Source organism: Aythya marila, assembly GCF_965140915.1.
Source record: "Aythya marila genome assembly, chromosome: Z".
Lineage (NCBI taxonomy): Eukaryota > Metazoa > Chordata > Aves > Anseriformes > Anatidae > Aythya > Aythya marila.
The window spans coordinates 27,707,984-27,735,484 of record NC_139080.1 but is presented as its reverse complement, the minus strand read 5'-3'; the positions used below and the strand labels follow the sequence as shown (position 1 = coordinate 27,735,484).

Here is a 27,501-nt window from a genome sequence, read left to right as displayed (position 1 = left end):
CTCCAAGACATGGTAAACTTCATTTGTATTTTGCTTCGCTCATTTTTCATTTCCATTAATGAAACCATTTCCCTAAATAAAATCTCTTATACAATAATGCTTTTATGTGTTACAAATGTGTTACTGTCTTCTGCCGTATTACAAGGAACTGGAAAAATTGAAACAGGAAGATACCGAGTACTCTCCATTCTTTCATTATTTCTAATATAGATGTTTTGGATGTGTTACTCTGCCTACCTCAGAGTTAAAACCTGTAAGATTCACATAATGCTTGCAGGTTCTACTCCAGGGAAGGAAGGAACCTTCCATGTGATAATCACTGCATTTAATTTAATCCATCTAGACTCCAGATCTCTCTTACTTCTTTTAGAACTAGAGAGAAATAGGAGTTTGCATGTTGGTTTGCTTTAATCAGGAGAGTGCCAGATGTCTTCTCATTCACTTCAGGTTCTGAGATCTCTGGAAGTGAAATGTAAGGAGACTTAGAACAAATAAATGCCCTACGAAATGTCTCTGAGAGCCAAGAAGAAGCGCTCTCAGTGGAAAGAATCCAAAGCCACTCCACATTTTACACAAGTCATACAGGGCTGTGAAGCTCCTTGGTAATGCCACGTTTTTTTTTCTTCCCAGGCACATTTTTTTAGCTACAGCGCATAATGATCAAATGGATTCCAGACGGGCTTAGCTTGGAAACTGGAAGGCTAAGGAAACGTCACCCAGAAATCTCCCTTTGTTTGTCATTTCAAGCCACAGGCCTTGGGAAAAATCCTCTGCATTTTAAATGGACTCAGAGGCATTGCTCATGTGTCAGTGTCAAAGACAACAGCCCTGAAAAAATCCTTGTTGACTGAAATTTCCTCTTATACATGAACGTAACTACTTTTCTACTTCTTCTTTGCCTCAATCTGGGCCTAAACCTTTCTTTGTATGTCCCCTTTTAAAAAAAATCATATATAATCCTATCAGTCCTATAGGAAATACCACATATATTAACTGTCAACTCAAGCAAAAACAGAGGGAACACTCTCCTTTTGTGGTGAAATAAAAAACTCACACAGTATACATAGCGTAAGTATTTTTATCTAGATAATCACTATCTATATATTTATAGAAAGCGTATAGACACCTTCTATCAAAAGCAGCAACAGGAGAGGTTTAAAAAATATATAAATCAACTATAATGAGGGATAGTCTAATCCTGTGAGACAGAATTATGCTCTTACACAAAAAGAAAAGCAGCTTGCAGACTCCCTAAAGAAAGCCCATGTTCAGCCCTTCTTTTGTTACAATTTCTATTGACTTTCCCCAATCTTTGATTTTAAACTAAATTAGCTCTTGATCGCTTCAGCTTTAAAATTAATTTTTCTAAATTAGGCTAGCTGTACCCCCATATGAATGTATAGTTCTTATGTAGCATCTTTTGTTCAGGAGTTGCACAGAGCTCTAACATCACTGATGAATGCAACCTCAAAACAGATCTAAATGATCACATTTTAGACAAGAAAAAACTATAGTGCAGAAGCACATTCAAATATTAAGATTTAAAGAATGCTTTTCATATCTAGTCTTGCTTTCCAGTTATATCACATTCATCTTTTATTTCTATCTAGCCCGATGTTACAGTTTTCTTTGTTTCTTAACCCTTTTGCTTGGTAAAAGCACCCAAACGGCTACATACTGCCATATACAAAGTCATATACTTTTAGTAGAAATACCTACTGTACTTTAGAAAGTCTAGGGATATTGCTCTGGTCGGTCATCACCCTCTCCTAACGACTGAAGGGACAGAATTCACCTCTCAGTAGCGTCAACACACCTATTGCACTGCTCAAAACTACCCTACTATACAAAAAGCTCAGCTTTGCAATGTCTGTTTTTAACAATGACTACCATGCACATCAATCAACCATATGGTGGCTAGGATCTACTCTGTCCTTTACTGACCTATCTGCTTTTTTGACAGACAAATCTTAATTAACAAATGGAAGCTAAATTTCTCTTAGAAAAAGCATTTGTGCCCATTGTTATCAACCTCCAGCACTGCATCACTAAATGATCTTCTTCCTCTTGATGGATTTATGGCACTCTTGTGATTAAACTACAGGGAACAACATAAATACATTAAAAAGAAAAAAGCAAACAGTCATAAAGCCCTAAATATATGCTATACATTTCATAATAATATATGACTGGAGAAGGAGTTTACTCCAGCACAAAAGAAATGCTTTACTTGTACATAAACAGAGAAAAGAATCACCACAAAAGAAACGGTAACAGTAACAGATCCAGAGCCTGCAGCGAAGTCTCAAGCTATTTCTCAGCTCTGAAAATTACCTGAATTATTTATCTGTCCTTCCCTCCACTGGCAGTGAATGTTAGCAGAACCGGAGCGGAGCAGCTCTTCCAATCTCCTGCCATTAGGCAACCCTGAATCCCTCTAGAATCATTTGCAAAGTGCAGAGAGGAAAACTCCTTCAGATAACTTTATCAGCGTCAGTATCCTACAGGCTTGCTTTGAACTCCTCAAAACTTAGAATCATAGAATCATAGAATATGATTCGGCTGAATATGAGCCAGCAGTGTGCTCAGGTGGCCAAGAAGGCCAACAGCATCCTGGCTTGTATCAGAAAGTGTGACCAGCAGGGCTAGGGAGGTGATCGTCCCCCTGTACTCAGCTCTGGTGAGGCCGCACCTCGAGTACTGTGTTCAGTTTTGGGCCCCTCGCTACAAGAAGGACATCGAGGTGCTTGAGCGGGTGCAGAGAAGGGCGACGAAGCTGGTGAGGGGCCTGGAGAACAAGTCCTACGAGGAGCGGCTGAGGGAGCTGGGCTTGTTCAGCCTGGAGAAGAGGAGGCTCAGGGGCGACCTTATCGCTCTCCAGAGGTACCTCAAGGGAGGCTGTAGCGAGGTGGGGGTTGGCCTGTTCTCCCACGTGCCTGGTGACAGGACGAGGGGGAATGGGCTTAAGTTGCACCAGGGGAGTTTTAGATTGGATGTTAGGAAGAACTTCTTTACCGAAAGGGTTGTGAGGCATTGGAACAGGCTGCCCAGGGAAGTGGTGGAGTCGCCATCCCTGGAAGTCTTTAAAAGACGTTTAGATGTAGAGCTTAGGGATATGGTTTAGTGGGGACTGCTAGCGTTAGGTCAGAGGTTGGACTCGATGATCTTGAGGTCTCTTCCAACCTAGAAATTCTGTGATTCTGTGATTCTGTGAAATAAAACAAGGTCAGTTTACCAAAATTCAGAAAATTCAGAAGTTTTATTGCAAACATGAACTATGAAGCAAGTAATCCCTATTTTTGCCTTATTCCTTTTATGACCATGATAGAATGATGAAGTGGACAGCATATGAGATTTGTTCTGCTTCTTGTTTCTTAGAGACACAACTCAAAACAAAACAAAACAAAACAAAAAAAAAAACACAGAACAAGCAGATGCTTTAATATAGTGTTCTTATTTTTCTCCTCTTAATATAGTACAGTGTCTCGTAATCCATTACCTTCCACCTCTCCTGGTGCTTTTGGAAAAGACAAGCAGGAAAAACAGATTTTCTTCTCAGTCTCATGAAGTATCCATGCTACTCCCATCACAACACTGAAATTCACTTGAGGAGCAGCAGTTAATAAGAAACTGGAGAAGTCTTGTTGTTAACAGTAAGAACAATAACAAAAGGCTCAACTTTTCCCCAGCTACTGACTATAAAGGAGACAGCTTCTAGGACTTCTCTCAAAACTATTCCCAGGCTTTTACAGTTAAAACAGCTCATTTTCAATAAAAATGCCATTAATAATCCAGAGATTGAATAGGGAGTATCATAGGCTGAGGAAAACATGGGGAATGATGGGGTGAGCTGTTGCTATAGTGATTCTGGTAAGATACTCTCTAGTGCTTTTCCTTCTCCCCATGCAACTATAATGAAGTCTAATATCAAGCCAACACTTGCATTAATTATATCTTTTCCTGGTATCCTGGCATAGAAAAACACAGATACTAAGAACTGTAAAACACAGTAGATTTCTTACTTGGAGTAAAATTTTGAACCTCAGCAATTTCTAAGTGTGTCACATTAAAACTTTGTGTGTTAAAACTCAAAAAAAAAATTGCTGGAATCTTTACTAATCTATCTGAAAACTGGTTAACACAATAGCTGTCAGAAATGGCATATACATAAGTGAAGTACTGGTCAGATTGTTACCATTTTACTAGCCCAGCTATGCCTGTCATTACTTCAACTAACTTTCAGCCTCCCTGAAACTTGGTATGCAAGTTATCAAATAGACACATTTTTCAAAATGAAATGTTTGTGAAAGCCTACTTGTAATTTATAATTGCTGAAATTATTTTTGTACCTAGTTAACTATGCAGAGAGTGAGAAAGAGAGAGAGATCCCTCTCTGAACATTGCCAGCAAGTTACTTCTCAGCAGAAAGCTAGTTCTTGATAGATGCATATTGGTAGCAAGTCTAAAAATGTCTGTGTACCAAAATAGTAATTATGCTATGGGCTTTCTTCAGCTAAGGCTACCCAAGATTATGTCATTTTTATTGAATAAATTGCTTCAAAGCTAGTTAGATTTTTCGTTTGAAAGAATAAATACATGACTTCAGATGCCTTGGAAGACCTCCACCTTTTAGCCACTGAAATGCTAAAATGAAAATCAAACTTTTTTTTTTTTTTTTTTTTTTTTTACTCTATCTTTACTTCAACTATTACATTCACTTACAGTGATGTTATGTTGAAGTCTGCATTCCATTAACCAAACTGGACAGAGACAAAGTACCTCAGGCTTTTCAAGCTGACAAGACAATGACTCTAAAAAAGTTTTCTAATAGTTTTTTTCAGTGTCAGAGGGAAGTGGACAAGTTAGGATCAAAGTTCAGGAGTTTATGCCTTCCAGTGCTAAGCCTAAACTATCAGAGCACACCCCTTTCACATTACATTAAGAGGGAACACTTTACGGGTATGCTTAAAAAAACGCTGTCTCAAAGCCAACAAAAATACAATAATGCATGGAAAAAACAGCCTATAACTAGATGCTACTTTGACGATATTTACAAACAGCAACTTTTTAAAGGTATCTGGTATGCAGACTAAATTTAACCTGAGAAAAAAATAGCATGATTTTGTCAGACACCTAATTAACTGCAGCAGGAATACACATTGTAACAAGGTTGCATTCCATTTATTTTACTCAACTTCTTAATGCTTCCCGAAATAACTCCCCAAAACCATCACAAATTAGCTTCTAACTACAGTAACATTACACTCACCAACACAACCCTTGACACGTTTCAGTTTGATCACAGTAGATCTTGCACAGATTACAAACAGTGTATTCCACTGGTTTGACTATCAAAAGCTACAGTACTAATGCATCTGAGCCAAACAGATTTTCGATTCTGCAGAGTTGTTCAGCCTCACATTGCATGCAATTAAAGCAAAGAAGAAGCTGCTGGCAAGAGAGCACTGCAGGAACACAAATACTGAATGAGTCCTACTGGTCAATTTAAGTAAGGGAAGAGCCAAACTTTATGTTTGCTGCCAAACACAGAATCACAGAATTTCTAGGTTGGAAGAGACCTCAAGATCATCGAGTCCAACCTCTGACCTAACGCTAGCAGTCCGCACTAAACCATATCCCTAAGCTCTACATCTAAACGTCTTTTAAAGACTTCCAGGGATGGCGACTCCACCACTTCCCTGGGCAGCCTGTTCCAATGCCTCACAACCCTTTCGGTAAAGAAGTTCTTCCTAACATCCAATCTAAAACTCCCCTGGTGCAACTTAAGCCCATTCCCCCTCGTCCTGTCACCAGGCACGTGGGAGAACAGGCCAACCCCCACCTCGCTACAGCCTCCCTTGAGGTACCTCTGGAGAGCGATAAGGTCGCCCCTGAGCCTCCTCTTCTCCAGGCTGAACAAGCCCAGCTCCCTCAGCCGCTCCTCGTAGGACTTGTTCTCCAGGCCCCTCACCAGCTTCGTCGCCCTTCTCTGCACCCGCTCAAGCACCTCGATGTCCTTCTTGTAGCGAGGGGCCCAAAACTGAACACAGTACTCGAGGTGCGGCCTCACCAGAGCTGAGTACAGGGGGACGATCACCTCCCTAGCCCTGCTGGTCACACTTTCTGATACAAGCCAGGATGCTGTTGGCCTTCTTGGCCACCTGAGCACACTGCTGGCTCATATTCAGCCAACTATCCACCATCACTCCCAGGTCCTTCTCTGCCTGGCAGCTCTCCAACCATTCCTCTCCCAGCCTGTAGCTCTGCTTGGGGTTATTGCGCCCCAGGTGCAGGACCCGGCACTTGGCCTTGTTGAAATTCATGCAGTTGACCTCAGCCCATCGGTGCAGCCTATCCAGATCCTCCTGCAGAGCCTTCCTACCCTTGAGCAGATCGACACACGCACCTAACTTGGTGTCATCTGCGAACTTACTGAGGGTGCACTTGATGCCCTCGTCCAGATCATCGATGAAGATATTAAAGAGGACCGGCCCCAGCACCGAGCCCTGGGGGACGCCACTAGTGACTGGCCTCCAACTGGACTTGGCTCCATTCACCACGACTCTTTGGGCCCGGCTATCCAGCCAGTTTCTAACCCAACGAAGCGTGCGCCAGTCCAAGCCAAGAGCAGCCAGTTTCTTGAGGAGAATGCTGTGGGAGACGGTGTCAAAAGCCTTGCTGAAGTCAAGGTAGACCACATCCACAGCCTTTCCCTCGTCCACCCAGCGCGTCACTTTGTCATAGAAGGAGATCAGGTTCGCCAAGCAGGACCTACCTTTCATAAACCCATGCTGACTGGGCCTGATCGTCTGCTTGCCCTGCAAACATTTCACAAATGGGATCTGTACAGTCCAGGTTTCACCTTTTCAGATGTGCTGTGATAGTCCTATGGTTCAACGTAACCTGATTTTAACCTGCTACCTGTGCCCTTACCATTCTTTCCTGCTATAGTCTGATTTTCTTGTGCACTGCTGTCGTTCTGCACTCCATGAGCAACAGGGAGGCAAAGCTACATCATAAGCTCATGGAAAACAAATGCAGTTTCCACATAAAACATCAATACCTGCTACAGAGGGGACAAATCACCTGATGCTGAATTCCAGTTTCAGCCACAGCCAAAAAGATCACTTGTATACACTATTTCCAAAAAGCAAACCACAGGTGCATAGCCTAGTCTTAATGTTAGAAGCACCTGATCAGGACAAAAATATACCTGAAGGCCAACAGCTCTCCTCAAGTCCCACCCTGATCTAAGTTGCTACTGGGCAATCCACTATGAATCCATCTAAATTTCATGTAGCGTCTCAATGAGCAACAGCTTGTTTCGGGAAGGGAAGGGAAGGGAAGGGAAGGGAAGGGAAGGGAAGGGAAGGGAAGGGAAGGGAAGGGAAGGGAAGGGAAGGGAAGGGAAGGGAAGGGAAGGGAAGGGAAGGGAAGGGAAGGGAAGGGAAGGGAAGGGAAGGGAAGGGAAGGGAAGGGAAGGGAAGGGAAGGGAAGGGAAGGGAAGGGAAGGGAAGGGAAGGGAAGGGAAGGGAAGGGAAGGGAAGGGAAGGGAAGGGAAGGGAAGGGAAGGGAAGGGAAGGGAAGGGAAGGGAAGGGAAGGTGCAATGAAAAACAAATATCTGTGAACCCTTCATGACATACCTTTAACTGTTCCCTAACAACAGGACAGTAAATTATTCAGTCCCAGCAATTCAGAGGGTAACTTCTAGCTAGCGTATCTCTCACCGTATAAAAACTCTTCCATGCTCTGTGAGACAGGATTGTCCTTTATTCCACTGCATATAATGTCAAGCACATGGAATAGTAAGCAAATTAAGGATAAACATGGCAAAACTGACTCAACCAATTTGTCAGGCAGTTTGAAATCTGTGGGTTCTTACCACCTTTGTGATTGTTTCAGATAGCTCTTTTCAGAAAAATACTGTACTGTCAGATCTATTACTTAAAGAGAAATAGTAGGTTCCTCACTTCAAGTACTACGTGTACAGTAGGACAAATGTTCCCTTGTGTGGGTAGGTAAAAGATGCACCTTACATGAGGCTGTGAGACTCAGAACTGGGAAAGGACTCCAAAATACAAAGGGGTATTTTGTAGTGCCTTCCCTTTTGGAATGGGAACACAGCCAAGACTGATGGTTACAAACGAAACACAGTACTGGCATTGCTGATGTACAAAATGTGATGTACTTTGTGATGAGCAAAGTACTTGATACAAACCCACATACACCCTGCCAATGTTGTAGTAGCCTACTCAGATCTTGTTTTCAGGCTCTGAACTGACGTTTACAAGCATTCACTTCTGTCCAGCACTCACACTATAGGAGGCTTATGTATGTACGTCATGTTATCTGATGCACAGGAGAACAGAGAAGACAGAAAACAAGGAAAAACACTACAACTGTGTGCAGTTATGTACCTGATGTGTTCCACTCCTTTCTTTAAATTATTTTTATTCCTCCAGAGAATCATGACTTTCAAAAGAGACCAACAGTACTTCACATGAGATGCAGTTGCTGCTTCAGAATTTAACCAGGGAAATCTGTGAAAAGGGTTGATCATTGCACGATAGTAATTCAATGGAAGACAAAGAAAGGAACCCCTTTGCAGAGAAAGCTGTGTTTACCACTCTTGCTGCAAAGGCTTTTCTGTCATACCATCGCAGTAATTGCTGTACTTTGTCTACCCCCTCAGAAGCACCAGCAGCCAGTCTGGCACAGACAGTACACGCAATGGTGGATGTCCATTTTACTCCCAGCTGTCTACTGCCAGGGATCATCTATTTTGCTTCTGGTTGGATTTAGCCCCGCTCTGTTCATTCCCTAATGGAAATAAGTAGGAAGTAGCTGATTAGACTGAAGAAAGGGGCACTCTTCTCCTTTGTTAAATGAAAACAGCAGTGAAAGAGGTGAAATCAAAATTAAGTAAATGACATTTAAAGAGATTGATCAAAAAGCTGACCAGAGATTAGAGCCAGTTTTACATTCACACACCAATGCTTGGAAAAAAGTTATTACTCAAAAAGGTGTAAATTTGTTTGCAAAGCCAGTTGCCAAAATATGTGCACTTTCAGCTTGACAAGCTGTACAGTGGAGAGGAAAAAAAAAATAATCAAAAATCCCTGTTCATTTCTCAGCAAGAGAAACAACAAGGAGTGTGTTTATTGTTTCTGCATTTACAGCTGAGAAAACAGAAGGTTGTACCAGCTGCCCTCTTGTATGCCCTTTTCCAATTTTAAAGGCAAACCAAAGAAAGCATTCATTGTTGACTGCTTAAACACTCATTGAACTACATTCTAGGCCAAATCCTTACTTGGTCCAAAGAGACAGCACATTGTTCCCTCAGCTAAAAGGGATCTGCCTCAGTCAGCTGGGTAGCTGGCACACCACACATGCACACGGATCATGAACGAGGCTAAAGCTGGGAGGTAAGGACTACAACTCTGTCACTTTTCAAGGATGTGCCATCCCAGTGTCCCGCAAGACTTGTCACAGTGATGAAGATGGAAAACAAATGCTGAGATGAGAGCAACCGTGGAGCTATTCCTGAAGCAAACAACCCCACATTTACCAGTCCCTCAGGCTTCTGAGCTAGCATAGCAAAGAGAAGATGGTGCAGCAGCTGGAAAGGCTGGGGACATGGGGCGTTAGCAATTAGGAGGTATCATGAGGTGATAGGTGGGGCTTCTACGCATCATCATTCCCCACCACCACTCTAAAACGAGGAGTAAGGAAAAGATTATTCTGTCTGCGAACTGAAGATTTACAAACTAAAGGACAGAGATGGAAAAAGGGGTAACCAGAACTCTGCCAGAAGGAAAATTAAAGGTAGCTGCGCAGAGTGACAGGAGTGCCTGGTACAGAGAAGCACTGAAAATGCAGCTGGCCTCATTCCAGCAGACAGTATAGATATGTTATCTGGAGCATGCAGCTTTAAAAATAGCTCACTATTAAAGTAGCATTAACAAAAAAATAAAAAAAGACACTGAATTCAGGTTTTTCACATGTCTACTAGGCATCTTACCTTCAGAAACTTACATCTTATTTTCTCATTTCTGGGAAAGGGAGAGAGAGAGAGAGTAATAACCTCAGAAACCACCCAAGGAAAATGTTAAGCTATGACCTTTGCTTATCAGTACCTCTATTCAATTGCAGCAAAGCATTGTTTTGTGGGTCTGTTTGTAATACAAGCTTCTCCTCTTAGGAATTGGAACACTTTTTCACAGGTACATGCTGCAGAAATAAGCATCTATGAAACTGGATAAATGTACCTGTTTTTTTTTTGTTTGTTTTTTTATATTTTTTCCCCTGCATTCTAATGTTTTTGGACATTCTGAATAAAATAAAAAAATTTAGTACAAATGAATCATCAGAATCAAGCAACATTGTTAGCTTTTCAAATTCCTTTATTACTGTGGCCAGAAATAAATCTACAACCCTGTGAATATAATCAGGTAATTTTTTTAATGGTTTAGTAGCTGATTGTTCACCAAACATCTTCAGACCTACGGAAGCACAAACATCCATTTGTGTAACTAAAAACAGATAGCTATTTGAAAATTAACACTTCCAGTTGCTAAAGAGAGATGCAGAAGTAGATCTCTCTTCTCCCTGTCAAATAATTTTGATTTTGTTATGACCATTTTGTCCACAAACTGTTTAACAGAACAAATGAAGATCAGAGCCATGAGTGGCACATTATTTCATCTTTTATCAAGGTCCCCATAATGTTCTTTCAACTTCCAAAAGCTTTTATTTGCCAGAATCTGCATCACATCTGCTATCTGTTAATTTATACTATGCAACAACATATATCAAAACCACAGAAGTTCTCAGAGCACAACATAAGAAATCCCATTGGACTGTTTTACCAAACCAACTGTCTTCACTGTTGCCGGCAAAGTGGAGAACATTCTTCTTAATTGTTAGAAATCCTAATAAGACGGTGTAAACCTTTTCTATTGCTTGATCAAAGTGTGTTCATCTTACATGCCGTGTGGAACCTAACGAGCTTGTATACAATGATTTGTTAAAAATTAGGATCACATGGGTTTTTCCTTGTATTGCTGTGAAAAGGTAAGCTTTCACTGAGAAATGTATATGGACCTTGTATTTCATCTGTGGCATATGAAAAAAAGGTTCTAGCGCCTTTGCCTTTCTCTCCATCAGTTTATGTTACAAAACCAGCACATGACTTGCCATCATTCAGGAGCACTGACAACATTCTGAAGAAAATATGATGCAGAGGAGGAATTCTCATGCAGCTGATTACCAGAAAGATGTTCTGTCTGGTTCCAGCTTTGCTTCCAGCTGGTGCTGTTTTCACAGTATGAAACCAACAGTATCATGAAATTGCATGTACTGGTATTATCAGCACTCATGATGTTAGTCTCCTGGAGAATTTTTCTTCAAACTTTGTAAAGAGAAGAAAAAGCAGACAGACATACAGAAATAAACCCCTTTCCAAGCTAATCTACACCGCAGTATGACCTGAATATTTGAAAACATTTCATACACCTAATGTATCTCCTGTCCCACCCTTTTACAAGCACTACTTCCTGTTACAAATAAGAGAAAAGCAATTAAAACAGAAAATCATGAGCAAACCCAGGTAAGTGAATCAGCTTTACAACACACACATTCAACCTAACACACATTTTGAAATTAACAGCTGTGGTAACCTACATAACTCTTATGCCAACATCAGGACACTACAGAGCCAACACTACTTTGTATGAAGCTTTCAGCTCCAGCTCCTAACCTAAATTTCTCCAGAATAAAATTTACCAAAAGAAAATACTCAAGTTCTAAAAACCCATTTTCAACCAAATACTTGGTCTTATCTTATGAGAAGCTCATTCACAGCTGCTTATACATTTCACCTAAACCTGATTCACCCCATACAAAATCATCATCGATGGCAACAAATTAACACCATAACTTATCTCAAAAATTGCCTTCACTCTTTATTAGTAAATACAGTAAAGTACTCACTACCACTGACATCCCCAAGAAATACTATACATAATTTGTAAGAAGACTTTTGACTTACTCATTTCTGTGTTTTGAACTTGTGACGTTCATACTGTTCACCATTTTGAGTACACACTGTTTGCAGGGGCACAAAACAATATATTTTCCCAAGGATACATGCTTTACCTTTCTTAACCTATTTCAGTATTTTATACATTACACGTGAAGACAGATAAAGCTAAAATGACAGATAAAGTTAAAATGGGATTCATTTTTAATTTGAATGTCTACCCTTGCTTTTGCTTAGACCACAATCCAGTGCTACTGAGCTGATTAAAAAAAAAAGCATAATAATTAAAAAAAAATCAAAAATTATCAGAAAGCAACAATAAGATAGAAAGATAAATACAATTATAAACATAAAACGTTATTAGTCTTTTATTTGAATTAAGAGATCAAATAATTCTAATTCAAATCAACTTGTCTGTAGTAAAACAACTATGGTCTACAGCATGTCAATATTATTAGATTATTCCTTAATGATGTAGTTCATTATTATTTTTTCTGCTGTATTAATTTTGATTCAAAACAGAATAAATATTTGCACTACAAAGGAATGATGCAGGTTGATGGATACTAGAACCACCAAATTCGCAGTTCCTAAAGAAGGGATCATGGTAGCTATGAATATAGTTGTAAACCTAATAAAAATTCAGGTTTTATCAAAGTAGTTGCAATCTTCAACATCACCTCACTGGAAAAGATTGAGGTACTGGTTAGTTCTACTTAGAAAATTTGTAACAGACAGAATTCAACAGAAACAGTAACTTCATATGCTTTTTTCTTCTGTTTACATAGTTTTGGAGCTGCTGTCTGGCACTAGCTGCCAATACTATTCAGGAGCCGTAATGGAACCTGAAGCTCCTGTCAGTGGAAGCTGGATGGGGTTAATTCTCAAGTGTATCTTTACAATTATTAGTCATCAAAGCTAGCAAATGAATAAATCTCTGCATGTGTTTGTGTTTTAGATTCTAAAGCTTACAAAAGGCTTTACTCTGTCCTGCTCATTTGTATTCAGATGAACTGCTCACTCTTTACATTTTTGGATGCAATGTAACCTCTGTCTAGACTTTCAGTATTTCTAAAATACAATGCACAATTTGTCTCCAGACAGGGTTTTTGCTGGTGCAGAAACTTATGAAACAACCTTCAGAATGCCACTCAATACAGCAAATATTAGCTTTATGGTGTGTATAAATCAAACCATGAGACAAAACTGCCTTCTCTCCTTCAATGTGTAACAAGTACAACATTCAGTCAAGATCTAAATACTTACCCACTCACTAGACTTCAGTCTATTTCTAGTGCTATCTACTATACGGAATGCTTTGAGCTGTTGGCAAGAAAGACACTTCCTGAAAGATATGCCAATTCTGTTAATATTCTTTTCTTATAGGAAAAGTAATGAAATCCTTTCTCCCAATAGTAAATGAAAAATGCATCTACATAGGATGTGGACTCAGTCAGTTCTCTTCATTTCAGAATCTGACCAGCTTTATCATCCTATTTACTCCAGAAATACCCTTTTTTTTTTTTTTTTTAACCTAAGGTTAGTATATTTATATATTGTTTGTAGAAGAAACTTTCTTCCCCCTTGTTTTAAATATGGAGGGTTTTAAAAATCCAAATGCTTGTCCCTTTAGAGCTGGCAATATTAAAAAAAACAAACAAACAAACAAAAACAAACAAACAAAAAGAACGATTGAATGCAAGTCTTCTGACTTTTTCTCTGCTTATATGCAGTGCCTTGAAAATTACTGTCTGGTTGCTGCCAAGCTTAAAGGGAAGATGTTACAACAGGACATGAACTACAAAAAGCAGATGACAAAAGATCTGTGTTGCAGGGAGAGATCCTTCTGAATGCTTTTTAATGTTGCATCTTTATTTCACAGCTCTCCCACAATTTACAGTATAGTTTCAGTGACTGAGTACACCTACTTGAATAAGATATGGCTACAGGACTAGGCTTGCTGCAATTTGGCTGTGGGTTCTCAAGCGTACCTGTTAGTTATTTTCTCCAAAGGCTGGTATAGCTACAGCTCAGACTGTGACAAAATATGGACATACAATGTACAAACTGTGAAGGATGGGAAGCAGAGTAAGCACATGTTTCCCTCTGTGAAGAAGTGAATGAATGCTGGGGCCAGAAGAGCTGTGCAGTCTGTAAAACTATAACCCTTACATCTGACAGCACTTGCCTGGATAGTGACCAACAGTTCTTCCCATGAAGCAGCATCACACTGGGCACCATATGCAACTGCATTAAAAACTGGTATTTCTGTCAGTCACTTACTGCGAATCACTGGAATATTCTACTTAGGTAAACTTGACTGCTGCTTCCTTTCCTTGTTATCTCCCAGGCTGCCAAAGAGCAGCTCAAGCCTTTTGCAAATGAAGTTATTTTGGATTGTTCAGCTGAGGCAGGCATCCAGACTGGTAAAACATACCATTCTGGCTATGAAGAGTATTTTTCCCTCAGACATTTCCATCACTTCTCGATACAATTTCAAAACATAACTGCTGCATGACTTGAATAATAGTAAGATATATCTGACTCATTTATTTTTATATCTTTTTTTTTTTTTCTTTTCAGTGCTCATATTTCTGGGGAGGGAGCTAAAGCTAAGTCTATGTCATCTACAGCTTTATCACAGAGAAAACAACTTAAATGAAGAATTAAGTATCTTGTATGACTGTGTCTGTATCTCTTCTCCTTTTTCTATTTGTGCTGGACCAGGTTAACTGTACTTATTACATTCTGCAGATGAAAATACAAAAACAGGGTATCACATTACTGTGAATGAATGCCATGCACAGGGCATTCCAAGAGACAATTTTTTTTTGGTGCATTGTGATCACTTATTATAAGCAATACTTGAGAGCAACTGAATGTTTTCAGGCAACGTCAAATCACTTGATAGAGTGAAAGTATTAAATATTGCAACTTTCTCACCTGAAAAACAGACATGCTGGTAACAATTATTTTGCATGTGATGTTGGACTAACTATTGATACACTGGCATTGCAAGGAATAAGCATATTTCATATATATGGAGACTGCTATAGTCTGAAAATGACTTAATGGCTGAAATCAGACTTCAAAAATGTAACTTGCTACCATGAAAGATATAATGGCATAACTAAGAAGAACTTCCAATAGTTTGATATTGTACCATGTTATGATTATAATCAAGTACTATTCCCAAACCATAAGCACTGAAATCTGCAGAAATAACTCAATTTCCTACAAGTATCCATCAATAAACAGCAATGAAAAATTTGAGGGAGATTGTGCAAGAATTTGGAGAGCACATCCACACATAAACATTTGCACTTTACAGACTGTATATAATTTTTTCTATACTATGATGAGAAAACTCAATTAATGCAATTAAAAAACTCTTAAGGAATCTCAGCATAAAACTTCCACAATAGCTTTAAGACACATTGAAAATCTTTGTTGGCAAAAAACCTTTACACAGAATCAGCAGAGTTACCTCACCACAAAACCTCTCTCCATTATGCTAATGTTTCTATCATCTGAAAACCACCCTGATGTGAGAAATAGTGACATCTCAGTGAGACAGGACAAAGTAAGGAGAACTGCAGCTCTTTGATCAGGTTGAAAGTGCTCTGCATTCTGATTAGTATTTCTGCTGAGATCCTAGGAGATGAAAGGATTTTCAAGTCTGACAGTTGGGGTGGGGAGGTATTTAGAAGAGAACAAAAAGAAGAGCACTGAAAGCAGGTGACGTCATGCCTCAAAATGGCCTTTACCATCTTATTGACACACTCCACAATGTTGCATAGCAGTTTCCACACTGCTATTCTTGAGAGCTCCAGATCCTCTGTGGAGACAGTACGGCTGGAGATTCAGTGCTTTAAAAGCACAAAAAGTAGAAACAGGTCTAAATATAATACATATATTGTATTTCAGGACCCCAAGTACATTATTGTAATACTCCAAAATACTACTTTTCAAAATTATGCTCTGCCTGACATCATACAAGGGAAATCTACCCTACAAAGCTTACAAATTCTGGCTCTCCTGTCTTCAGGAAAAACCCATACAGCAAGCATGGAAATGCTATTTATTTCCCTCTGATTCTTTCCACAGGCAAAGTTTGCCCTTTCATACCACAAATATGTTCAAAACTTGTAGGGGCCTTGGAACTGACTACCCTTCACCTCGTATTGCCAGAAGCATCCAACACTAAGGAGACACATCAAAATCTCCCCCTTACACTCTACAGGCAGTTAAGGCAAAAACCGCATGGCTTTAGGAGCATTCTGCATATTTATGTTCGGGCAAATGCATATACAGTCAACTTACCAGGCAAAATACATGCCATTTGCTCCCAGTGGATTTGTATGCCTTAAAAGATACAATAAAGCTTTTCAGTGATACTGCAATTCTCTTTTTTTAAAAGCTTACTCTCCTTGCATAAAGGACAAAAAAATGTGCTTTGAACTGTTTTTCATTAAGGAAGTGACAAGCCAGAAAAAGAGATTTCTTGACAAAGCTTCTCTTATCCCTTAACTCTCCCTCTCTGCCACCTCCTTTATGTCTCATGGTGTGGTCGCTTTTGCAGGACTCTGTGTCAAACATCCTCCCAGCTGCCAAAAGATATCTTTCTAAACATGTCCTTCATTTGAACTCTACCGTAAGTGCAAAATGTAAAGAATAATAAAAGGCACCTTGTGGGTACCAACCACATCTCGTATTTCCTGAAGCTAGCACACTTATTTTCATTTGAAAGGGAAGCTTATGTTATAATTGGGATTTTTACATTTTCACATGAATTACAGACCTCTCTATACTGTCTCACTACCTGCATGCTAATGCATTTTGAGAATAAATAGTTCCATGTAACATGAGGGAATTAAGTCTCCCGGAAAACCAATTTGAACATCACTAAAAGACTAAACATTTCATAACATCAGAACCAAGCAGCATTAAAGAGACACATACAAGAAAAATTCCAACCAAAGCTTGTCTGACAAGCCATGTGACACGTCAGAACCCTTCCACTCTCTCCTTACAGATTACTAAAATCTGTATCAATTACAACTGGCCATATTTGATGCACACATAACCACACAATCACCAGCTGCAGGAGAATTATTTCTTAAGAGAAGTGGTAAGTAATTGTAATTATTTTTGAACGGAAAACCTCTGCTTTAGAACATGTTATAAGGACAAAAACCCTGTATTTTAAACTGAGGTACTAACCAGACACAGATGAAGACTGGGAAAGATGTTTATATGTTAGACATTTATACTCTATTCTCTTCCTTTTACTATGGAAGCTTTCCCGTGCTTCTAATTTTTTGTCACTCTCTCTCAACTTCTTGTTTTCAAGAAGGAAGAAAGAGCCTTAAAGATACATCACATGTAAACAGCTCACTCAGCTATCTTGATTGTTTTTGTCTGTGACATTTTGAGACTCCACAATTAAACTACCACACTTTTCTCTTGGTTTCAGGGCATTCAAAGGTTCCTTGGCATCCTCTACCCTACAAGGCCTGATTGAATTAGAGAGAACTGGAGTCTGTGTGGCAGAAATTACACTACGAACTTCAAGAATGTTAGCAGAAGGTACTAACAGTGTACGTGTAAAACAAAACCGAGGGCTTTTCTCAAACAGCCTTTACTTTCTCCTGTTTTCTTATCACCAGGACTTTTTGCAGAATCAAAACCTGATTTCTGCAAATAGATTCTTTATGACAGGACTAATGAAATCTTGGTCAGGAGGAATGAAAGCTCCAATAACCCGTACTCTTTAAGAGATTCTTCCTCCTCTTTGTATTTTTTCATTGTAAGGTATTACAGATATATTTCATTATAAGATATTACAGCAAACCAAATTCTTTTGTTTCCATCTTGAAACTCTGAGGTTCGGGTATTGCACAATAGTACCAGATGATGAGAGATTCAAAGTGTAATGCAGTCCTGCTTTTACAACTATTCTTTTACTTATAACAGCCATAGAGTAAACTTCTTTATTAAAGTAACGATAACTGTTATTTACATATAACCACTTGGCATTATTCGTAAAAATGTCTTCTCATGCACTTTGACTGTATCAGCTATGATCACCATCAGGAAATCTAACTTTCAAACATTTATGTAACCATCCATGAAATTACTGATGTATGTACATGTATGTAACCATCCATGAAAGAACTAATTTATTTTAGTGATCAGCAAAATTTACTGCCCTCTCAAAGTCAATTTAGAGACACTGATCTGAAGAAAGCAAGCATTCAACCAGCAGAAAAGGTACCCAATATACTTTACTCAACACAAAAATAGTTGTAGAAAACCCTAACAACCTGTGCAATAAGATGAACTACACAGTTAATCAGAAGCACAAAATGAAAAAGGGATATTAAAAAACCCTTCAAAGCTATACTTTGTTTAGTCTTGCTGTCTTGATCATTACCATGGCAACCCACTATACAGTTCTGTTCATCCTAAGAAAACAAGCTTCTCCAAGACGCACACTTACACATGCAAATATGCTTATAGACAATTTAGTTAAATTATCACTTGAAGGATAAAAAAGATTAAGAAGGAAACACTGTAAACAGATGTAATTCCTTATGATTTCAGCATCCCTAATTTATATCACAGCTGGCAGTTGTATTAACAGTTCAGCATCTCAGACTAACATGCTCGACAGGAGTCAATGGCAGAGGTCTGGAAGGAGGGTAGCCATGACAAAAGGGAAGTTACCAAAAAGGCCCTTACCCGTGAGTTGAAAGACTCAGCAACAAGATGTACATTGAAACAGAGAAATCAAAGCCAATATACTGGAAAGGGTCAGAGTCTTTAAAGGGCAAGACTTTATGATATTTACTTGTATTTCTCAAAGTTCACGTTAAGGGTAAAGATGCTTACTTGTAAAGGTAATATTCAGCTTGATCCACTTCCTCTCGTGAAGAAATGTTGTCAACAAACTAATTAAAAAATAAGAAATAAAAGCTTCAGAAGGGGCATTCACAAAGGATATTAGAAGAAAATGCCATCTGGATAAACGCAACATATTTGTTTTACATATTTAAGTAACTAGAAATAACGGAGGTCTTCAAGTCTTTGCTCATTTCTAGTCAGGTTTCTTCTGGACTGCAGAAAGTAAAATCTTTTTTGAACCCAGACAATTCCCCCCTATAAAAACTACTATATACATTGAAAACATGGAGACAACCTAGGAATCACATCCATACAGCACAATACCCACTACTTTTGCTCCTTCTTGCACAATTTTTTCTACTTCAAACATATCCTTAATTTGAATGTGCATTCAATTGCTTTTTTTCTGATTTTCAGCAAGTCTCAACATGCCTTTGTTCGCTTTCTAAAAATCACTCTTTTCCCTAACATTTTGCCTGTTTTGCCTGTTCACATGGTAAGTTCTAAAGGACAGGGACATATACATGCAAATAACAGTAAGGAAAAAAAAATCATCCCCTGACACTAAAAAGCACAACTTTCCAACCATTTAAAACTTCACCTACTCCAGGCAGTGTTACAAAATTCCCAGTGCTATAAACCATTTAATTAAAAGCAAGGTTTTCAACCAGACATTCTCTTATGGTAACAGTGAATCCTGTTTCCCTGTATATTTAACGTAAGTATAAAGATGCTGGAACCCTATATAATACCTTTACCTCAGAATATATAAAGAACATTTTCTCAAAGTCAATGCTTTTCTTTATCCTAAGAATGAGCTAAAAATAATAGTTTAAGCTGACTGGTGCTAGCTTTCAAGTTTCTTAACTTTCCTTGCGTATGTGTATGTGTAGATCTCATCTCTGAGTGTGGCAATAGCATGCCCATGTGCTTTATTTACATTTTGGAAAGTGACAATTTTATGTGAGCTACAGGTACTGGTAAGCGGGGCTGTTTGAAAATCTGGAAATGCTACTTCTCCAGGTAATAGGTTGGCCCAAGGCAGAAACATGAGGAGGGAAAGAAGTAAATTTCATTAAGAAATAAAATGGAGAAGAACACCCATTTCCTCCACAGACAGTCTCAGAGCCAATGATCAAGGATGTTCAGTAACCATACAAAATATTTTGTGACTCTTCAGTCAGTGGTGCTAATGATTCTAATTAGCATTAATGTTGTTATTGAGGTACGAGGTTGGTGACTTAACTTTTGGGGGACAATTTTGAAATTTGATTTTTAAAAACCAAGTGACATTTATTCTGCTTCTTCGGCACAAATGGTCACATACACAGAGAACTTAAAAGCACATCTCACATTTCTGCCTTCCCAAATTCATCCATCCAGACGACAGAACTGGTTATTAATTACAGTTACGAATAATGGTTTCACTTAACCCTGTCAACATTTGTCCTGCCTCAGTCTGCTGAGGTGAGGAAAGAAAACTACAGAGGTAAAACGTAGCTATCCCTGCCTGACTTTGACAGGAGCCTGGAGGTGGAGGAAGATGCATGCAGACAGGCAGTGTACTGATGCACTGCATTCCCTTAGCAGTCCGGGTTCTTATGAAGTGTCTCAGAGGACATTAAAGCTCTCACTAACAAAGACAGAAAGCACAAGAAGGGAGGGAATACACATTACAGAAATACATAGCCCAAGTATCAAAGCAAGGCCTAATTTTGCTAAGAATAAAAATTTATTTTAAAGACCCCATAGTCCAGATACTAACTAATAAGCAGAAAGTAATAATAAAACAGCTTTACACAACAATTTAACAGCATAACAAGACATTTATGATCCCACAACTCCCGACAGAGGTGATATCATTTATCTCCTCTGGGCTTCCTTGATTTCATAAGCATTCTGTTGTCATCTCCATCACTTTACAACTGGAATTTATTTTCTTACCCGGTCTATTGTCAAAGAGCTGACAGGCAGCTTTCTTTCATAGGTTCTGTCCATTAAGTTGGCTAATTCAGCTGAAGAAAAAAGGAAAAACATTATATTTAATCAACTGATATTACTGCAAAACCTGCAGAGCTGTCATGTAACTTGGAATAGTACCTGTGTCCATAAAATTAAGTTCTGGTTCCTTATTTTGGTTCTCATTTTGAAGTTGCATGAAAACAGTATTTCCAATTATTATTAATTACTTTTACAGAAAACAACATGCGGAAAGGTACTCAATGTGATGCTTTAAAAGAACTTGGGAAAAAAAGCAAACTATACTATAATGTATGGGATGAAATGAGCATAGCTAATATGTCTCATCTAAAAACCTTGAACAGATGTCCTGATACTTGACACTTGCTTTCAAGCTTCATGTATGCTGGACAGTGCCTTTGGTGTTTGTCCTTCCCTTTGTGTTAAAACAAAGAGACACAGAAAGAAGCAGTACCGTACTGACAAACCCTACCGTCACCAACAGCAGGTGGAAGAAATTCTGTTAACCAAACTGGGCACTGTGCCACTGCCTTATTAACTTTATAGCGTTCTGCTCAAGCAGTCATATAAAAGTATTAATTTGACCATACAGAAATTTTAAAGCTTTTTGACTTTTTGAACAGGTAGACAAACATAGAACTACATGAATTTAATCTCTAGTTTTAGTTCTGTACTGTTTCTGGAACATAATTATGACTCAAGAAGAGTAAGCTGCTCATTGTATGCACAGTATCAGCTGCTTGATTCTTACCTGAGACATGGACTGATAATATTCAATTTAAGCTATTTAGAGACTTCAACCATACTCTTTCCTTCTTTTCTCCTTCATTTTCCAGGAACAGGAATCCAACATATTCTTATCACATCACTAGTATCTCCCTTCCTCCAGTGCACCCCAAGGCTCACATCATTACTAAACCTGCCTCTCTGTCACCTCTGTATCAGTCCCATCGGCCATGCTACAAGAGCTGATGGCTTGGCTCATTTTACAATTCATTTTCCAAAAAGGTCATCTGACTCCCATACCTGTCCATGGAATATGAGGTGGACACAACCTACAGCACTGCATCAGAAATGACTAAGCCTTCTATGCTGGTGAAATTATTAATGTCAGGAAGCAGCGTTGGACCAGTAACACACAATGACCCCAAGGGATGCAGTCCATGTATGCTCTGTTCACAGAACAAGTGATTTAAAAGTGCTCTTGCATCACCAGTGAACATTAACAGTAATCTAACAGTTCATTTAGAATATTCTTCACTTCTAACAGCAGAAATAGTATTCAATGCTACTCTCTTAAAAATGCTCTCTCAAATTACAGCATGTGCAAAGATTTTTGCTGTAATAAAATGGCAAGAGTCTGTCTTGCTTGACTCTGAGTTTGGATAATGCTGCTGTCTGTAGCATACCAGTATTTTGTATTTGCATAACCTCTTCCTTTATGAGGCACTTGAAGGTGTTACTTGAAACACCAAAAGACTATCTTTGACATGCAGTTATCTTTAGCTAAGGGAAGGTGAGCATTCTGCAACCACGAAAGGGAATGGAAACTAAGGGCAAAAATGCCAAGGCAAGTACCAGCTCCTGCAAAATACAATATAGGATGCTGAAATTATGTGGCCCACCAATGCCACGCTACATCACAAAGCCACTAAGACAGCAGATCAACTTTTCTAGTAGTAAAGCATTTTCTGTGGGAATACCCATACAGAGAGAATTTGTATTTCACTCTGTATTACCTGTCTCCCCAGCACCCAGGAAGGTCATGATGCAGCACATGGGTAAAGTCCTTGAGGGCATTACCAATAGCACTAGAATTTAAGAGAGGGCAGATGCTGCAGCTGGGTCATCTTGACAAGAATCAAGAATGGCTAGATTCTTGCCTAAATTTACTAAGCCTACTGTGAGCCAACATTCTTCATTTGTGCTTTGAGATGGCTGAAGAAAAGTGTTCACTCAAATCTGCTACATTTGATGACAAAGCAACATGGATCAGAGACAGACAATGGCACAGGTTGGGAACTTAATTGTTTACTCCAGAAAAATTTCTGTTACGCGTATCACTCAGAAAACAGTAAGGTGACACTCAAAGCCGTCGTGGGCTATATTTAACCTCGAGCTTGGCAGTTCTTTTGTCTAAGTATTCATGAACATGAAAAGTCCATTTGAGGAACACTGAGTACTTACGGAGATTAAAAACCAAATGAATACAATGCCATGAGTGCAAGATCTCAAAACTGTTAGCAATTTATACAAATGCCTACTTTAGGAGACTTCCCATTGCAGAATTTTAACAATTGATCTTTTACGTTGCCTACAAAGGTAAAATTCTCCACCAGAGCTTCAGCACGGAAATCAACATCAATTACTTACCTATCAGCTCCAGTACATGAGTCACAATAAAAAGAAAGTTAATGAAACAAAGAATAGGAAACAAATCAAGTAAATTGGAAATTTAGCTTTGTTTCCAGACAAATTGTGATTTCTGCTCTAGTTTCTAAATATGAATAATTATGAGTGACTAATTCTGTTCTAGCTTGCTTTTTTTTTTTTTTTGAAGACTGCCTAGGAGCAGACTTTTTTCTCAGATTCATGATTTGAAACAATTCAACAACTTTTCTGAACCAAGCTTACTGTAAGTTCTTATTAAAAGATCAAGATTAAAGCTTGTTTTCAGTTAAAAACTTCCTGACAGAAGTATTAGAATGTGAGAGTGACTGCCCTGGTCTCCTAGCAACATCATTAATAAAAATTGAGTGCTAACATTGATGTAGAACCCAAACAAATATTTTAACAGCCAAAGCAAAATTCTGTGCACATTCTAACAGATGCATGTTGCAGGTGCTTTCACACTATGTACTCACTAGTTATTATCAAAGATGTCACTAGTACAAATACTTTCTCATAAATACTGCCCTAAAATTTCTACATCTAAGAAATCCATATAGTTTCTATTTGATTCCTAGTATATACCAATCCATAGCATATGGAATTCAACAAGTAGCAACAACATGATGTGAGGTCACAGGATATAAACTACCCTTTAGTTCTCAGAAGTTGTCCATCTAGGACAGGGCTGAAAACGAGTGATGGGACGGCAGCTACAACTGAGACCCTAAATTTTCCACCCCTAGGAGAGATAGGCAGAGCTAATACCTTAACTCATGAGCTAACGCGTTTACATTTTCTACATAAAGACATCCCTGATTTATTTTAAAAAGGAAAGAAAAATATAAATGAAGGCTGAGGCAAGTACAAACTTATATTTCTCAGTATATCCACGTCCCTGGCAGCTTCTGGAAAGAACCTTATACCAAAGAATTCTTTCAATGGAAATTACTCAAGCTTGCAAAGGCGGCACTGCCACCTGGTGCTTTGGGTGAGGCACTTCAGATACCTTGAGTTTTTTACAAACACATTTCCTACGCCAGCCCCTTGGACTTCAGTAACTGCTATCTTTTTTTTTTATCAAGATACTTACTATCACGTAATTTTACCCTTGTTAGCGACAAACCAAGGGAAATACATGTATTACAGAATCTAAGTCCAGCCATGCCTCCTTTTCCTTGGTATCTAATTTTTAATAAGAATATTTAGAATTTAGAATTTCCTTCTAAACAGGTATCTTCCTATCAGCAAGTAGTTTGTAAATCCCAAATTAAGGCAAGGACCATAAATGCCTCTCTGAACAAACATGCTTCTGTACACAAAATACAACCTAGCTATTTCCCACACTTTTTTCAGTACTGGAGTTTGCTAGCACACCCATGCTTGGAAGGCTAAATTGGGACTACGGAGAAAAGAATAGGATGTATCCTTATATGGACACAGTAAATAAGTTTATATCTGAGATGGCACCAAACAACTGCAGCAAGAAACTGAACTAGCTTTAAAACAATTCGTTCATCTTTAATTCAAAAATACTTTTTTTCTGGAAGTGTAGTAACACAGTATAGTTTTGCAAAATAGAAGTTCTGAAGCACTGCCTGAAATACACAAGCAAAAAAGCATCTTCTCAACACGAGGAATTCTCTCTAGCTACAACCATCAACTGATGGTTGAAGCTAGACAGAAGATTACATTCACAACCATGCAACTGACAGCTACAGAGCAGATGTCTCTAGTGTTGCCTCCTCTTTGCAAATGCTAATACAGCTGACACTGTGTTAACTTGTTTTCTTTTTCCATGAACACAGAATGAAAATGCAAAGTAGTTCTTGGAAGATCACAGAACAGGCATCTGCTTTGGATCAAGACCACTGGCAAAAACTTCAAACCAAGATCAGCAGCAAAAACTGCGCTTGCCAAAGAGTCACAAAAGGCCTTGCTAGGGCTGGGGAAAGCCAAACGTGGACTGTACAAGAACTTGTACACTGTTTTCTTCTACAAGGGATCTCTATTGCCTGTGAAGTCAGCCAAAACAAAAAAACAAAACAAAAAAAAAAAAAAACAGAACTTTTTTTTAGCTGGAAATGACAGGTTCAAATGCATCCCAGGGCATTCAAGCCTATGGCTTCAGGTCGGAAAACACAGCATGGGCAGCAAAGGGTTACAATGTACAACAGTCTCTTTATGATCCTTTATGGTGGCGTATCATCTGAAATGTAATCTAGCCAGTGAATTTAGCTACAAAGCTCCCATGCAGATTCTCAGAACGATACATATATAGTTTGATGTGCAACTCATCTGAAATAAAATGTTTAATTTTTCCCTTAAACTAAAAAACATAAAACTTCAACAAGACATGTAATTTTCCCTCTTGCAAAATTCTGAAGAAAATATTATTTAAAAAAGAACATTTTTAAACAGGAACACTCTAATACTTACACAGTAGGTCATCCTTTGCACTGTATTAGAATTAAAAATTAGTTGTAATCACAGAATCTTCTTAGCTTTCAGACACAAAAATATGTCATTCATAAAAGCTCTGGATTTTTTGAAAGAAAAAAAAATCAGTTTGTAGAAACTAAAAGTTAATTAAATTGGAAAATCCTGACTTGTTTCAGCATTTCAGCTTTGAATATGCAAGGTATTTCTAACACATTGAGCACATGTTTGCACAGAACTTCAGAAGCATTTTGCTCCTTACTTTTTCTTATTTTGAAGTATTTATAGATGATGTACTAGTTTAATATGATTTCAGGTGCAAATAATTAGTCAAAGTGGAAGAAATAAACTTTTCTTACCCAGATTATGCTCTTCTTTTTGCCTCTTTTCCCATTTTGTGCTGTCCACATAGGCTGCAGAAAGAAGAGATCTTCTACCTAATGCAAAATAAAATAAAATAAAATAAAATAAAATAAATCACTGTGTATGCCAGGTTGCCTAAACACTTCTAAATAAGCATATCAATTATTTATCAGGTATCACCTTTTTTCTGTCACATTTACTGATTTGGCACAGCTGTCAGCAGCACTACCAAAGCAGTTTGGATTCCTTGTGTCTGAAAAAGCCATTATTACTTTGTCATCTTTAAAACAGAAAATTTCCCCCTTAAAAGTTATTACCAGCATGCAACCAATATTCCCAAAACTGAACTATGTATTTAAGAAAATAAGAAATTCGTAGAGGTGGGGAAAAACAAACAATCAACAATAAAGGATAGCTTCTTTGTACACATGGCCTTTTTTCATGAAACACTAGCATTTAGTTAAAAGTAGGCAGAAAAGTATAAACATAGGGAAAGATCATGCAGAAAAAAGGCTTTTTTTGTTGCTCCTGGCTGAGGTTTTTTTCTGCCTCTACATAACAGTCTCACTGGAAATGATGCTAGATGCTCATATACAAACATTCCACATTTGATCAGCTCTTGCTTACAGCTCCTGCGATATGCAAAGTTCACTCAAAAGTTTATGAAACTTTTTTATAGATACTGCTTGTACTTTTGAAAACTGCTCTAGACTCTCTTCTAGCTTCTGAAGCAAAACAGAAAATGTTTCAGTTGGAAGAACGTGGTTTATGTTTGCTCATCACTGACAGATGATGAGGCCTTGAAGATGCATGAAGAACTGGATAAACTTTGCTTAAGGATGAAGAAATACTTGCAGAAGCAGAAGGTTGCAGAAATTATTCTTAAGAGACACAAAATATTTTAGAAATATATGTTATTATCCTACAAAGAAGTCTTAGTGACTACTTCAAAGTCCTTATCTGAAAGCCTAATTGCTACACTGAAACTTTGAAATTCTTGGGTATGTAATAATTTTCATCCTTTACTTTATCATTCTCTTGACAAATTTACACAGATACCCAGCTCTGAACATCTGTGTAAATTTTTGTCAAAATGACCCAGCATACAGTTCCACAGACAGGCTGCAAAACTATGTACACAGCTTAATTAAACAGATCATGAGAAAAAGACCCATTACTTTTAAAGACGCTTTTCATTACGCTGATAAATGATGCACACAAAAGGTCTGTTTCTTTTTGTCTTTTTTTTTTTTTTTTAATAAATTTCTGTATGTTCATTCACAGCTAAGGATGCCATTCCTAAAATACAAACATCTAAAGCACTACGTTCTGTAGACAGACAAGCTGGAAGTCACATCTGTGCTCCCCATGCTGGTTCACTTCT

General features: G+C 38.4%; 1 protein-coding gene across 1 annotated transcript in view; it reads right to left on the bottom strand.

Moving 5' to 3' along the window:
• The window catches only part of MRPS27 (mitochondrial ribosomal protein S27), a 45,141-nt gene that overhangs the window by 16,867 nt on the left and 773 nt on the right, over positions 1–27,501 (bottom strand). Inside the window, exons 2-4 of the mRNA XM_082782514.1 lie at positions 26,114–26,191; positions 20,892–20,962; positions 18,936–18,994 (exon numbers count right to left, since the gene is read on the bottom strand). Of these exons, the coding sequence (XP_082638640.1) occupies positions 18,936–18,994; positions 20,892–20,962; positions 26,114–26,191 (208 nt within the window). The remainder of the gene's footprint in view (positions 1–18,935; positions 18,995–20,891; positions 20,963–26,113; positions 26,192–27,501) is intronic.